Here is a 12,692-nt window from a genome sequence, read left to right as displayed (position 1 = left end):
TATCCAAGGTGGGGTTCAGGTTGCTCAAGCCCCCCCCCCCAGGAAATTTTCTATTTTATACTAGATAAAATTACGTTTTTGGCTTGTTGAATAATGTGACGATGATTTAAGGAGATAGAAAATTTTCGAGGCAAGACGGAGAATGTTCTATAGCCCTGTTGTTGATAATATTGCACGTAAACTTTTATTACACTTTCGGTGTTGTCGCAGCTCACTTGAGCACTATGTAGAGACTTGTCAGCATTTGAAAGCTGCACAACAAAGGTAGCGCCACACGTAGGGCAATTCGTTGTAATTTCTAATCTCTGAAAGGTGGGAGAGGGTACGTTCTTGAATGAGAGAAGGAGTCAACTACTGGCAATATTAACGAATCATTTTATCTGCGGAACGTTCTAGAATATAATGAACATATAAATTCGCGAAATTCAATTTTTCGGTTAATCTGTACAAAGAATCGGTTAATGAGATTTCAGAGGTAAGACAATTCATACAGTCGATTGGTGATCATATCAGTCAGCGTCCTCTGGTTGCTTTATAAGATATAGCGATTCGAAAATGAAGACATTGACGACAGCAGAACTTCCGGGGCCTCAGAGTAGTGCTAGCTCGGTTCGAGGGCCGAACAGATCAAGGCCTCTCTCTCTCTCTCTCTCGTGAATATTTCAGCAGTACCGGATATTGGAGTGGTTTATTAAAACAGAAATAAGCTGCATAGATCAACTGAAAATCAAAGTTTTGAGTGATGATTTAGTTTTGCCAGAACTAAATTTCGTATATGCAGTCCGAGAATTTCATGGTAAAAAAAAAAAAAACTTTTGTTTAAGCCTACTGGGTTCGAAACACATTCAAACACTTAACTACCATAAAGAGACAGCCGAAAATTTTATGAATGTCGAGAAGAGAAAGGGAGATGTTGCATATGTAGACATTTTAGGCGGAAATTGCAGGCTCTACCAACTGAGCCACCTAGCCATCCTTGACTTCAACCGATTTTTCGTTAAAATGTCTACATAGTACATGTCCTGTGTATATCAAATCGCAGTGGTCGGAAGTAGCGCGCTACTGTAGCTAGCTACAAAATTTGTAGCGGTAGCTGTAGCGGCACTACATTTTTTAAATTGTAGTTGTAGCGGTAGCGAAGCTACAAAATTCCTGTAGTTGTAGCGAAAATTTCGCTACAGTTACATTTTTTCTCAGCATTTTGAGGTAATTTTTGAATGTGGCAACGGCGTCAAAAATAAATGACTATATTGCTTACTTTTGCAAGAGACTCAAAAAGACGAAGTCCATTACATGCAAATACAGATAATCTAGATTATAAATATCTTTATATCACAGATTATAAATATCTGCATAATTTATTTAATTAGCATCTGAATAATTCTAATATCCAGATAACTAACTGGCATATATGTATATATTCAGGCTAATAGCCATTTATTTTAGCTGCATCGCTATTTTGGGGAGAATCAGGCCGCATTTGCTACACCGCCAGGAAAAAATGCCCCGTTTGTGCCACCCCTGGAACAAATCCTGTGGATATTGATGGCGTAACAGACAGCAAAATATCGATAATTACTGTGTAAAACACAACTTACAGTGCAAAAACGGGCGATCCATTTTCTACTAATCTGACAAAGCAATAGTACCAGCAATCAATGGTTCAGTACGTTAACAGCATTGATCATTGCCAGTGTATAGGATCACACCTGCAGGAAATTATTGTTACAAGAACAATTGTTTCTGGAATTACAATTATTTTGGTCATGATATTTGTTCGCAAATTTTAAAATTACAATATGTTTAGAACACTCGGGTTTACACATCAGTTTCCTCGATATATTTTATCATATTGTAAAATAATAACGTACAAGTTATTGACTTTCCTGCAGAAATGACTTTTTTTGTTAAAATACACAGTTTTCAAATTTATGTATTTTTCCTACTTTTGCATCCCTTTCCTGTAACTTTTTCTAATCATGGCAATAAGGATGCATTGTTTATTTAGTTATTTTCTTATCTATGGCCGTTTTCTGCCACTTTTGGCTAATTGTGAGAATGAGGAAGAATGATGAGTGGGGAATGGAGGAGCAGGAGGATCCCATCTTCCCAACTAGGAGTCTTTCCTAGTGATTGTTTTGAGTCCACTTTATGCACAAATCAGCTGACCGAGACTGATACGAACCACCATGTGCCCTCCGCCGGGAATTGAACCTAGGACCCTTTGAATACAAGGTGACAATTACAATTTCCACTGTGTCTTCGAGGAAGCATTTCCAATAAAAAAAACTTACGTAAAGCATTGTTCCAGCTGTTTCTCATTTATACCATTCGAGGCATCCCCCAGCTATCCTCAAGGTTCGAGCAAATATCCGCCATCCCCCAAATAACATTCTGTTTAAGTTAAGAAGATAAAATTGCTACATATCACATTTTTATCTCATTCCCATTTTGTGCAACACGTTCTAGTTAATTCCAATACAGGTGATATTCTTCCAATTAATTTTAAAAAGAAGTCTGTCACATAAATATTTTTAAAATGACAATCTGAACATCACGCATACGTGTAAGACTTAGTTTTTTGAACTGATATGCCACTTACAAGGTACTTTATTCTCAAACACTTTATTAAACATATGTAACTGAAGTAACATTGCTATAAAAATTATAGAATGAAGGGAATCATGGTAATAAATAACAGAATCTATTTTTCAGTACGTACAACTATCATACTAGGGCTTCTTTTGAATAGCCATATAGTTGGTTCAGTTTTTAATACAGAAGTAGCGCAAAAGTAGCGAAGTAGCGAGTAGCGAACAGGAGTAGCGTAGCGAGCTACTTTTTGGTAAATGTAGTTGTAGCTGTAGCGAAGCTACATTTTGGAAGAGTAGCTGTAGTTGTAGCGAAGCTACTTATAAAATGTAGCGTTCTGATCACTGTCAAATCGTAAGGTGTTGCCTGTATAGTGAACAAGCACAGAAAATATAGAAGAGAGAAGAAAACTGAGGAGCATTCCCACCGGTTGAGGAGATTTTTTTTCTGTGGTCAACAAGAGCTACTACTTCGAGGTGACAATGACAGTGGCCTAATAAGGGAGATTTCACACCGTGTCGCCTGAGGATTTCACAAGTCGAAATTAGGTTTGTGCGGCCTTTTGTGTCGCTACTGTGTGAAACGTTGCTGTTGATTGGCCCATTCCAATCGACATGTATTGCGTGTCCCTTCGGTCTGAAACCTGCCTAAGTCTTGAAAATCCAAGTCACAAGGATGGAAAATTAGGGCCTTGTTAAGGTTAGGTGTGAAAGCAGGCAGACGACAGCACCCTAAAGGATCATATCCAAACCTGCAGGAAGAACGCATCTTACTTCAATCTCCAATACGGAATGATAAAAACTTATGGTGAGTTGATTTTAGAAAAATGTGTCCGAGATAAAGAGAGGCGTGTCCGGGATTTTCGGAAGGGAGAGGGGTTACGCATACTATTTTTGGTGGTCAGTCCTGATTTTCCCATTTTTTTCCTGTCTTTGACGTTCCTCTTTTTTTTTTTTTTCTTTTAAGGAATATTGGGTCAAATGGGGTTATGACCTCACCAACCCTCCCTTGGGCACGTCACTGGAGATAAATGAGTAAGCATTTGATCATACTGGGAAACGAAACATTAGATGTGTTGGGAACGGAAGGGTTTTCACTGTGCATTAATTGTTTCGTGATCCACCTGTATTCGAGAAGACTTCCTTTGTTTCGTGCCGATATATGACAAGACAGCGGAAGCTGTGACAGGCATTTTTGAACACTTGTGAGTGCTAAGGCCTGAATCTGAACAATTTGGTGGGTTTCGGCTTTTTATAAGAGCTGCAAACATGGGAGGACAAGACACGTTAGTGGTGTTCAGGCTCGAATCAGAGATAAATATTCGAGAGCTGTCTGCTTCCAGTTCGCAGCCCACAATTTTAATCTCGCGTTGTCGAGTCGATTGTCCATCCCGTGCATGTGTAACAGCTTCGTCAAGACACTCAGACACCATAGATGTTGATATGCCTGATGAGAAGAAATGTACCAACACACATACTGAGATGGTTCCGGCACACATTGTTAATGCATGGAAACAGAGGAGTCGAGTCGTAAAAAATGTTCCGATTTCACGTTCTGATTAAAATGACAGCCTTACAGTGGCGACGATTTAAGGGATAGTTGCTCCCCATTTTTTATTTTCTTGCCTCAACATTATGGCCTCTTAATGTTAAGCCTTGTTCTACCAAGAGAAAGTAAACTTTCCTTGCAACGCCCTCCGCACCCCCCCCCCCCCCCCCGTTTTGGAAACCAATTGCCACCACCGGTCTTGAACATACAATTGTGAGGTTCTTACTATACCCCTTAGAAAAATGGTGTTGAGCCCCCGCCCCCCGAAAGGAATTCCTGGATACGTGCCTGCTTTGGAACGTCAGAACTTGGACCAACACCCTCTTCATTGCCGTCATCTTCCACATGTTTTGAGATAGTTTTAAAATATCCGGTTTTGATAAATTTATCCATTCAAGATGGAAATGCACAACAACGCTAGAACTCTTCCCACACACGAACAAATACACAGTGACCGTAGGAACCCGATAGCAGACCTTCCTCGCAACCAAGAACACAAAGCTAATCTGTGGCTCTGAAGCTGAAGCATACAGCAATTTTAAATCTCAGAACAATGTCAGTACTGGAGAACTCTCTCCATAGCCTATGTCGCTCGACCACCTACTGTTGACCGCTCGGCCACGGCGGAGTCTTTGATTCCATCTGTATTGGAAGGGTCATTTGCAACAAAAGGGTCGGATCTCTGGTTTCCAGGAACTTAGGGCAAGGGTAATAACCTCGAAGCAGGCAGATTTTATGACCTTGGTTATAATCTGGTAAGCAAGGAAAGGGTGGAATTTTGCTGTCCTACATTTGCTTCCGAAGATTTTCTTCGGAACAGTGTTTCCAACTCTGCTACAAATTTACCAGAAAATAATATGTAGTATTAATTTAGGATAATTTTTAATCGATCAAAATTTTGTTTGCGGGGGCCAGAGTTACAACTGCCGGGGCCAAAGCCCCCCCAGCCCCCCCCCTAACGACGTCCCTGAATATCTACAAATATTTGTTACCCTCTCCCACCAACAGAATTACTGGAATTCAAGTTATCCATGTGGTATTTCACAAAAGTATTCAAGTAGCTTCAGAGTAATAAGGAAAATAAATACTAGAATCAAGGTTAATGCGTTACTGGCATAAGTTACACGGCAGCATCTTGCCTTAAATTCCTTATTATAGGGAAAATGGTATAACTATCAACTTACCACCAAAAGAGCAGGTGATAGTATGAGTTGCGTTAGCGAAAACGAATCACATCATCAAACCAGCCACCATTGTTGCCAAAACTCACTGCACCCCTAGAAAGAATCATGATCCTCTGCATGTTATGTCTTTCCTGGGTTCAAATCCCAGCCTGGTCATGGGTGTTCTTTGTGAGTGTCCCTTCATCTATTTCATCATATCATCACTCATCCTCATCTTCATGATTAGCCAAAAGAGGATCATTTATTTTTAAGAAGGGGTCGGATCTCTGGTTTCCCTCCAATTAATTCATACCATGGACATAAGACACCAACATTTTTTTTTTATTTTTACAGACATGTGGCATTACAGGTAAGAGCTATACATATTCTGAGCTTCGAGAAAGAAGTGGACGATTTGCTGCATCTTTACACAAGTTTGGCTTTAGGAAAGGAGATGTTATTGGAATTATTCTCCCCAATGGACCAGAATTCTTGATTGTTTTCCATGGAGCTGTTGAAGCAGGACTTGTGGTATCAACTGTCAATCCAGTATACACTTCAGGTAAGTCATGACTTTGTGAATTTGTAACTAAATTTCTGTTCCAAGTTAAGAAATAAATGATTATTCATTAATGGTAATATTGTCATTCCACTGTACTACAATTCTAACAAGTGCATAATAGCATTTGTTGGAACCACCTTAATAACAAAGTAGAACATCATATCACGGTCATGCCGGCCCCTGTGGCGGAGTGGTTAGCACATCGCACTACGACGCCAAGGGTCCCGGGTTCGAATCCTGGCCCGGGCATGGATGTTTGTATCTATTCATCAATTTTATCATATTATCACTCATCCCCATCTTCGCAAATTAGCCAAAAGTGGCACAAAAAGCAAAGTAAAATAAAGCAAATTGATCAATCATATCATGGCCATGTATTCACCTCAGGATATCACCCCTAAAGACTTCATCTCCCTGTCAGGCCATGGGCTTAGTATTCTATCTTGTTTGTTGTCTCATTTATTTCATGTAATTGCCATTCATTGTTAGCACTGCAAGTAACACGAAGAGATAATAAGTCTCATTCAGGACACCATGCAAACTAGACAAGGTCTCAATATCTTCCATTCATGCTACAAATCATTTTATTATTATAACTCTGAGATATCCTGAATACATTTGATAAATGATAGATTTTTGAAACAGCAAGAAAATAATGAAAAAGATGTTCCCATAACGTAATCAATTTCAATGAAAATTTTATTTCAAATACTAGAAGCCATATACGTACACATTTGATCAATTACACATTATACACCTCACAATTACGTATTATCCAGAAGGATTAAAATATGCTCTTCTAATGCTCCTTACTCTTTTTTATCCACAACACTATTTTTTTTCTTAAATCTTTTTCTTTATAGTCAAGACCTTCTCATTCTATCACTCATCATCATAATTGTTCATCTATAAATCTTATTACTTACAATTTTAACTAAATATACACAGTGGCATAGCGTTATAGTACGCCTGTACGCCCGGCGTTCCCAGATTTAAAATTTCAAAAATGCTAAAATGCTGTAATTATAAAGTAAAACGTGACTAATTTCAAATATGTTTGACCTTCATGGCATTATAAATTTATAATAGCTATTTTTCGCGATCCGCTTGCAACGCTCCACTCTCAACACTCGTTCTAGCATCTCTTTTCAATGCCTTTCCCGGCCGGACGCCGAGCAGGTTCGGCGTACAGGACTCCTATATTCCTTGCTGCCTTTATGGAGGGAAAGCTTCCATTTCTACAGCACGCGCGTAAATGGGCTCTCTTACGCTGGCGTACGAGAGGTCTACCGTGATTGGTTCATGTGACCCTTCCTGCCTTCTGAAGCAGACGACAGCGGTAGCATTCCTACCCAGTTCTTCGCTCTCATGCAACGCGTGCTATGTGATGCTACAACACGCAATATTGACTGACGTAACTTTACCAATCTCAAATACACTGCTTCTTAATGGTCACTGCATTGTATGATTTATCGCACGAACAGCGATGTGCATTAGAAACTAAAAGATCAACACAGTTTTTGCGAAGTAAGTTGGTGAAGTCCTCGTGGTAGAAATTCAGCGTGTTGCTGCTCTACCACTTAACCCGCAAAACTATTATTTTTTTTTATTGTATTTTTTTGTTATTATCTAACTGCTTAATATTGTGTCAATGGAAATGTTTAGCATTCATTTGCAAAATGGACAAAATTATTTTAAAATGTTTATCAGCATTCTCAAGATGTAATAAACAGTGGTCTGAATTACTACTCGGCACTGTTACGTCAGTAGAGTGTACGATATTTGGATCATCCACTCTGCTTTGCACAGTGCGCCAAGACGACAGAGGTCCCTGGTTCAAATCCCAGCGTGAGCACGGGTGTTCTTTGTCAGTGTCCCTTCATCAATATCATCACTCATATTCATATTCGCGATTAACCAAAAGTGGTAAAAAATCGAAGTAAAATAAACCAAATCAATGAGTAGTTGGATCAACCACAACAATGACGTCTGCTGTTGTTGAAAGGTGCTTGTGATTCAGGTAGGTTTTCTAATGACTTGCGTCATGCAGAAAAGTATAAAACACCAGAGTTCAAAACATTTGTGGCATAGTGAGGCATCTAATTGTCTAGCTAAAACATGCATGGATGATGTTTTATTGAAAACCCAGCTGACTTCAGGCAAATAAACAATACCTGTGGCGACTAATACCATAAGTAAGTTATTAAGCAAGAAAGGGCCGACCCTTCCTTCGGACTTGGCGTTCCCACCCGAAATGTCCATGCTACGCCACTGAATGATAATAAGATATCTTTGTTATATTTTATTCTTCACACACCCTTTCACATGTAAGTTTTAAGATCCATCTTGATCATGTTCTTTAGTGATCACTAGTGGCATATTCTGAAAACTTGACATGGTTTACCTCAACAATTCTTATTTATTGTAGGGTGGTACAGAGAAACGGCAAAATTTCAATTGACGTAAAATGCACAAATAATCAGAGGAAAAAATACATTTAATGATGGATATGCATGTACATAGTATGCCATTAACTATGACATTTACATGTCACTTTCCTTCTTAAAGATTACATCAGAAAGATGTGTTCATCTCGGCGTACACATTCTGAAAATCTGCTGTGGAAACTCTGGAATGCCCGCTGTATCATGTCTCGAGGAATATCGGTGATTTCTGCTGCAATCTTCTGTTTCAGTTCAGCAATGGTTGCAGGACGTGTGCTGTACACTTTACTTTTGAGATGTCCCCACAGAAAGAATTCGCAAACACTGAGATCAGGGGATCTCGGAGGCCATGAAATGTTACTGTTACGTGAAATGATCCACCTTCCAAACAATTTGTAAATCGCCTCCATCGACTATCAAGCCGTATGTGATGTGGCTCCGTCCTGCTGAAACCACATGTTGTTGGTGTCAAGATGTACGTCGTGCAACTTCGGTGCAAAGAATATTTCAAGCATAGCAACATATCGATCTGATGTCACTGTTGTTGCAATGCCTTCCTCACTTTCAAAAAAATAAGGGCCGAAAACACCATGACTTGACACTGCACACCATACTGTAACCTTGGTGCTATGTAATGGACGCTCGTGAAGCTGACAAGGATTTTTCTGTGACCAGTAATGGAAATTCTGTTTGTTAACATAGCCGCTAAGGTGGAAATGGGCTTCGTCAGATATCCATAAATTGTTAAAAAAATTGGCATCCTCGTTAACCTTAGCCAACACCAATTTGCAAAACTTCTTACGCAACACAGGGTCTTCAGGATGTAATTGCTGCACAATATGTAACTTATAGGGGTGGAACTTTATTTCATGCAGTATTCTTTGTACGCTTCTTCGACTACACTGTAGGGCTGATGCATGTTGTCAAACGGAGCACCGAGGGTTCCTCTGAATGGCAACCCGAACTGCTTCAATATTCTCTGGTACTGTTCGAACTCTACCTGGGGGCTTCTTCTTCAATGCTGAACCGTTTCTTCAAAATTACGCACCCATGTTGTAATCGCACGAGCCGTCCTAGCTGGTAATGCTGCTGAAATACCCTTTGCGCTGCAGTCACACTATCACCGTACTTACAAAAAGCTTTCACAGCGAAAGGACACTCCGAACCATTCCAATGCTGCATTATTACTAAATGGCAAAGCCTCCTCAATGATGTCGCATCGGTTCCGAACAATTGCCTGTGCTACAGTGTTGCCAATTCCACATTCAAATTTTGTCGTTTCTCTGTGCCACCATGTATATATTTATTATACAATCATTATATTATTATGTATAAATTATATTATCTAATTACATATACGTATAATTAGATATAATAGAAATAAAACACCAATGCAGGCATGCAAGTAAAATAAAAACAGAAGTCCGACAACTTCAAATTTTTCGGCAATTCCTATATAGTTGCTTTACTGGCAGTCTATCAGGTAACATATGCCACTGATTCTACAGATAATAATTGTCAGGAAATTGGCAGAGCATAAACTTTACTTCTGCCATATAATTTGAGAATCAACACCCATTTGAAGGACATGGTCATTAACTGACTTTCTTTGAGTTACTTGTAATAACACTTCTAAATTATTATCTGATCAGTTGACCCACATCGATATCCAATTATAGAACAAATATTTAGTCCTGTTAGGAATGAATTTGAATATATACAACCAAGTTGACAAGATATTACAATTGTACCACCCTGTAGCTATAAATAGTATGTACAACATACTAGGGAGAGGGTATGAAGTTCAGATTAATTGTTTATTTGTTTGTTCAGAGCAAATCTTTAGGAATGCAGTGTGTGAAAAGATCTTCTTCTTCTTTATTTTGTTGGCTCACACCCCATATTTTTGTGATTCCTAGCCAAAATTGCTGAGTTCAGGTACTATTATACATGTTCCAAACTGTTGATTAATATATTTCACTTTCTTCGAAACACTATTGACTTATTGAGTGCTGTTGTCCATTCTGTTCTTATGATATAACAACTTTGCGAGGTCTTTTAAATTTAATTTGTCATAAGGGTCATGGTTGTTTAGATTGCAAACCTATGTTTTCGAGCAAAACTACAAAGTATCCAAATAACTGCAGTTCGAGGTTCAGATATTAATGTAGATAAGGATATCGGAAATGGAACCTGTGTGTGGAAAGTTCACATATGAATGCCTTCTGAAAAGGTCACCTCTTACACCCCAAAATTTCATAGTGGTCCATCCTCTTTTCTATTGTCAATTCTGGCTAATGTTGGCCAGAAAAGTAATTCTTACACAATTTGACCCAACTCGCATTTTCATCTCATAAGCTGTAAATGATTGATTGATTTGGTGTTTTAAGTCCACTTTATGCAAAGTAAGGCTAATCAGGACTGGACCTACAGTTTAGAATGGGATCCGAACCACTGTGCCAAGTACCTCCACCAGGTATAGAACCCAGGCCCCTTTGATTACAAGGCGACGACGCTACCACTGCATCATCGGGGAGACCCTTATAAGCTGTAAACTCTGATTACATTTGCATTAATTCTTCTGTGCAATTGTGTTTTTAATAGACATAAATTCATGTTTTTACAGAGGAAATATCTCGTCAATTGAACAATGCAGCTGTAAAGGTAATGATAACCGATTTAGAACACCTTAAGAAGATTCAAGAGGCTGGAATGAAAATCCCTACAAATGAAAATATCATAGTGGTGGATGGAACATCTGGGAATTGCTTAAGCATGGAGGCAATGATGTTGGATGTAAAGGATGTATTACCTCAACAAGAACACAAACCTAGCTGGGAGGAAACAGTGATTCTTCCATATTCAAGTGGAACAACAGGCTTACCGAAAGGAGTTGACCTTTCACATAAGAATCTAGTCAGCAATATGTGTCAAATTGGCCACCCACACATGGAAATAAACTTGCCAACCACAGGTAGGATGCATTTCTCAAGTTATGTTTCCATAGATTACCTTCTCATGCAATTAATATAAACAATAATTCAATTGCAAAAATAATGCTATGTGTAAGTTTACATTTATAAGTGTCTGACTGGCATTATACTGAAGTTCAGCTTTCATCTTTAAATCAGGGCTTAGCCGATAACAATGCTGAAGTTCAGCTTTATTTACTAATACTAATATTGGTTGATATTTTTTCAACATTTTGGTCTTTCACAGGTTTTGCAAAAATGCCATGCAACACTTGTAGAGTCTAATTATTCTGGAAATTATGCAAATTCGAAGTTCTTATTATTTTCTCACCAATAATGTGTGAAAAACTGTATTTTGTTATTGCATACCAGAAATTTTAATATTCTAGTGTAATTCTTGAATATTTTAAAGCAAAACTCTGCTAAATTGATGCTTTTGATTGGAGAGGAATACTAACTCACTTGATGAATATTTTGAAAATTTTTTAATTGTTATAATTTTCAAGTACTATGGTATCGGTTATCTATACAGCGGGAATCGGTAAAGGTATCGGGTCTGGTATGGGTATCAGTACATCCCTATTTTAAATGTAAGAGATATTCAGGTTACAAAAATTTACAGCACAATTTCAGCCATATTAGGCTCACTTATTCAGTTTGTACCAGAAGTGATAGCACAAACTGAAATGGTAAAAAGTACACGATAGTAGAAGCAAAAAAAGTATAAGTAAACATGGGATCAGTGGTGAATCATTCAAACCAAACATTCGCAATTATCTCGCAAACGGTTCGTTTGCGACCCCGTGTTTACTGAGATGTTCTTGCTTCTACCATCATGTACTTTTCACCATTTCAATTTGTACTATCACTTCTGGTACACCCTGTATACATCAGAAGTCCAGATAAATTTGGACAACTTAACATTTCCATGAGATTATTCCCTTTGGAATGAACCTTCCGATAAACTGTTTTGTGAGAGAGTGTTCCAAATAATAAATACCAATGAACCAGCAGTCATTTTATAAGTCAATTAAAACACTTATGAAAATTAATTGTAAATGAAAAAGCTATTTACACATCACTTGCATGTTTCATTTGAAATATTTTGAATCTCCCCTGCAATTAGTAGATGATTTATTCCCATATTAGACCGAAATGTTTGAGTATGAATAATGTATGCACTTTTCACATGGGGAATTTAATTTCTTACTCATTTAATTACAGACACACATCAAGACACTGTTATTGCAGTCATTCCTTTCTTTCATATTTTTGGGCTTACTGGAATTATGAATTCTGGACTTTCTGATGGAATACACATTGTGACTATACCAAAGTTTACTACCAAAGATTACATCAACTGTCTTAAAAAATATAAGGTAAGGAAATATTTGAACTTGGGTATTTTGTT

The 12,692-nt window shown here is 38.2% G+C and overlaps 1 protein-coding gene across 1 annotated transcript in view; it reads left to right on the top strand.

Annotated features, from left to right (window-relative positions):
• LOC145979039 (uncharacterized) overlaps positions 1-12,692 on the top strand; it is a 51,742-nt gene that overhangs the window by 17,840 nt on the left and 21,210 nt on the right. The window contains exons 2-4 of the mRNA XM_083112116.1: positions 5,658-5,865; positions 10,936-11,283; positions 12,506-12,660. Of these exons, the coding sequence (XP_082968242.1) occupies positions 5,658-5,865; positions 10,936-11,283; positions 12,506-12,660 (711 nt within the window). The remainder of the gene's footprint in view (positions 1-5,657; positions 5,866-10,935; positions 11,284-12,505; positions 12,661-12,692) is intronic.

The sequence above is a fragment of the Lepisma saccharinum genome, chromosome 25, assembly GCF_977018435.1.
Source record: "Lepisma saccharinum chromosome 25, izLepSacc3.1, whole genome shotgun sequence".
NCBI classification, from domain to species: domain Eukaryota; kingdom Metazoa; phylum Arthropoda; class Insecta; order Zygentoma; family Lepismatidae; genus Lepisma; species Lepisma saccharinum.
Note: the sequence above shows the minus strand (reverse complement) of the source record. Positions and strands in the feature narration are given on the sequence as shown.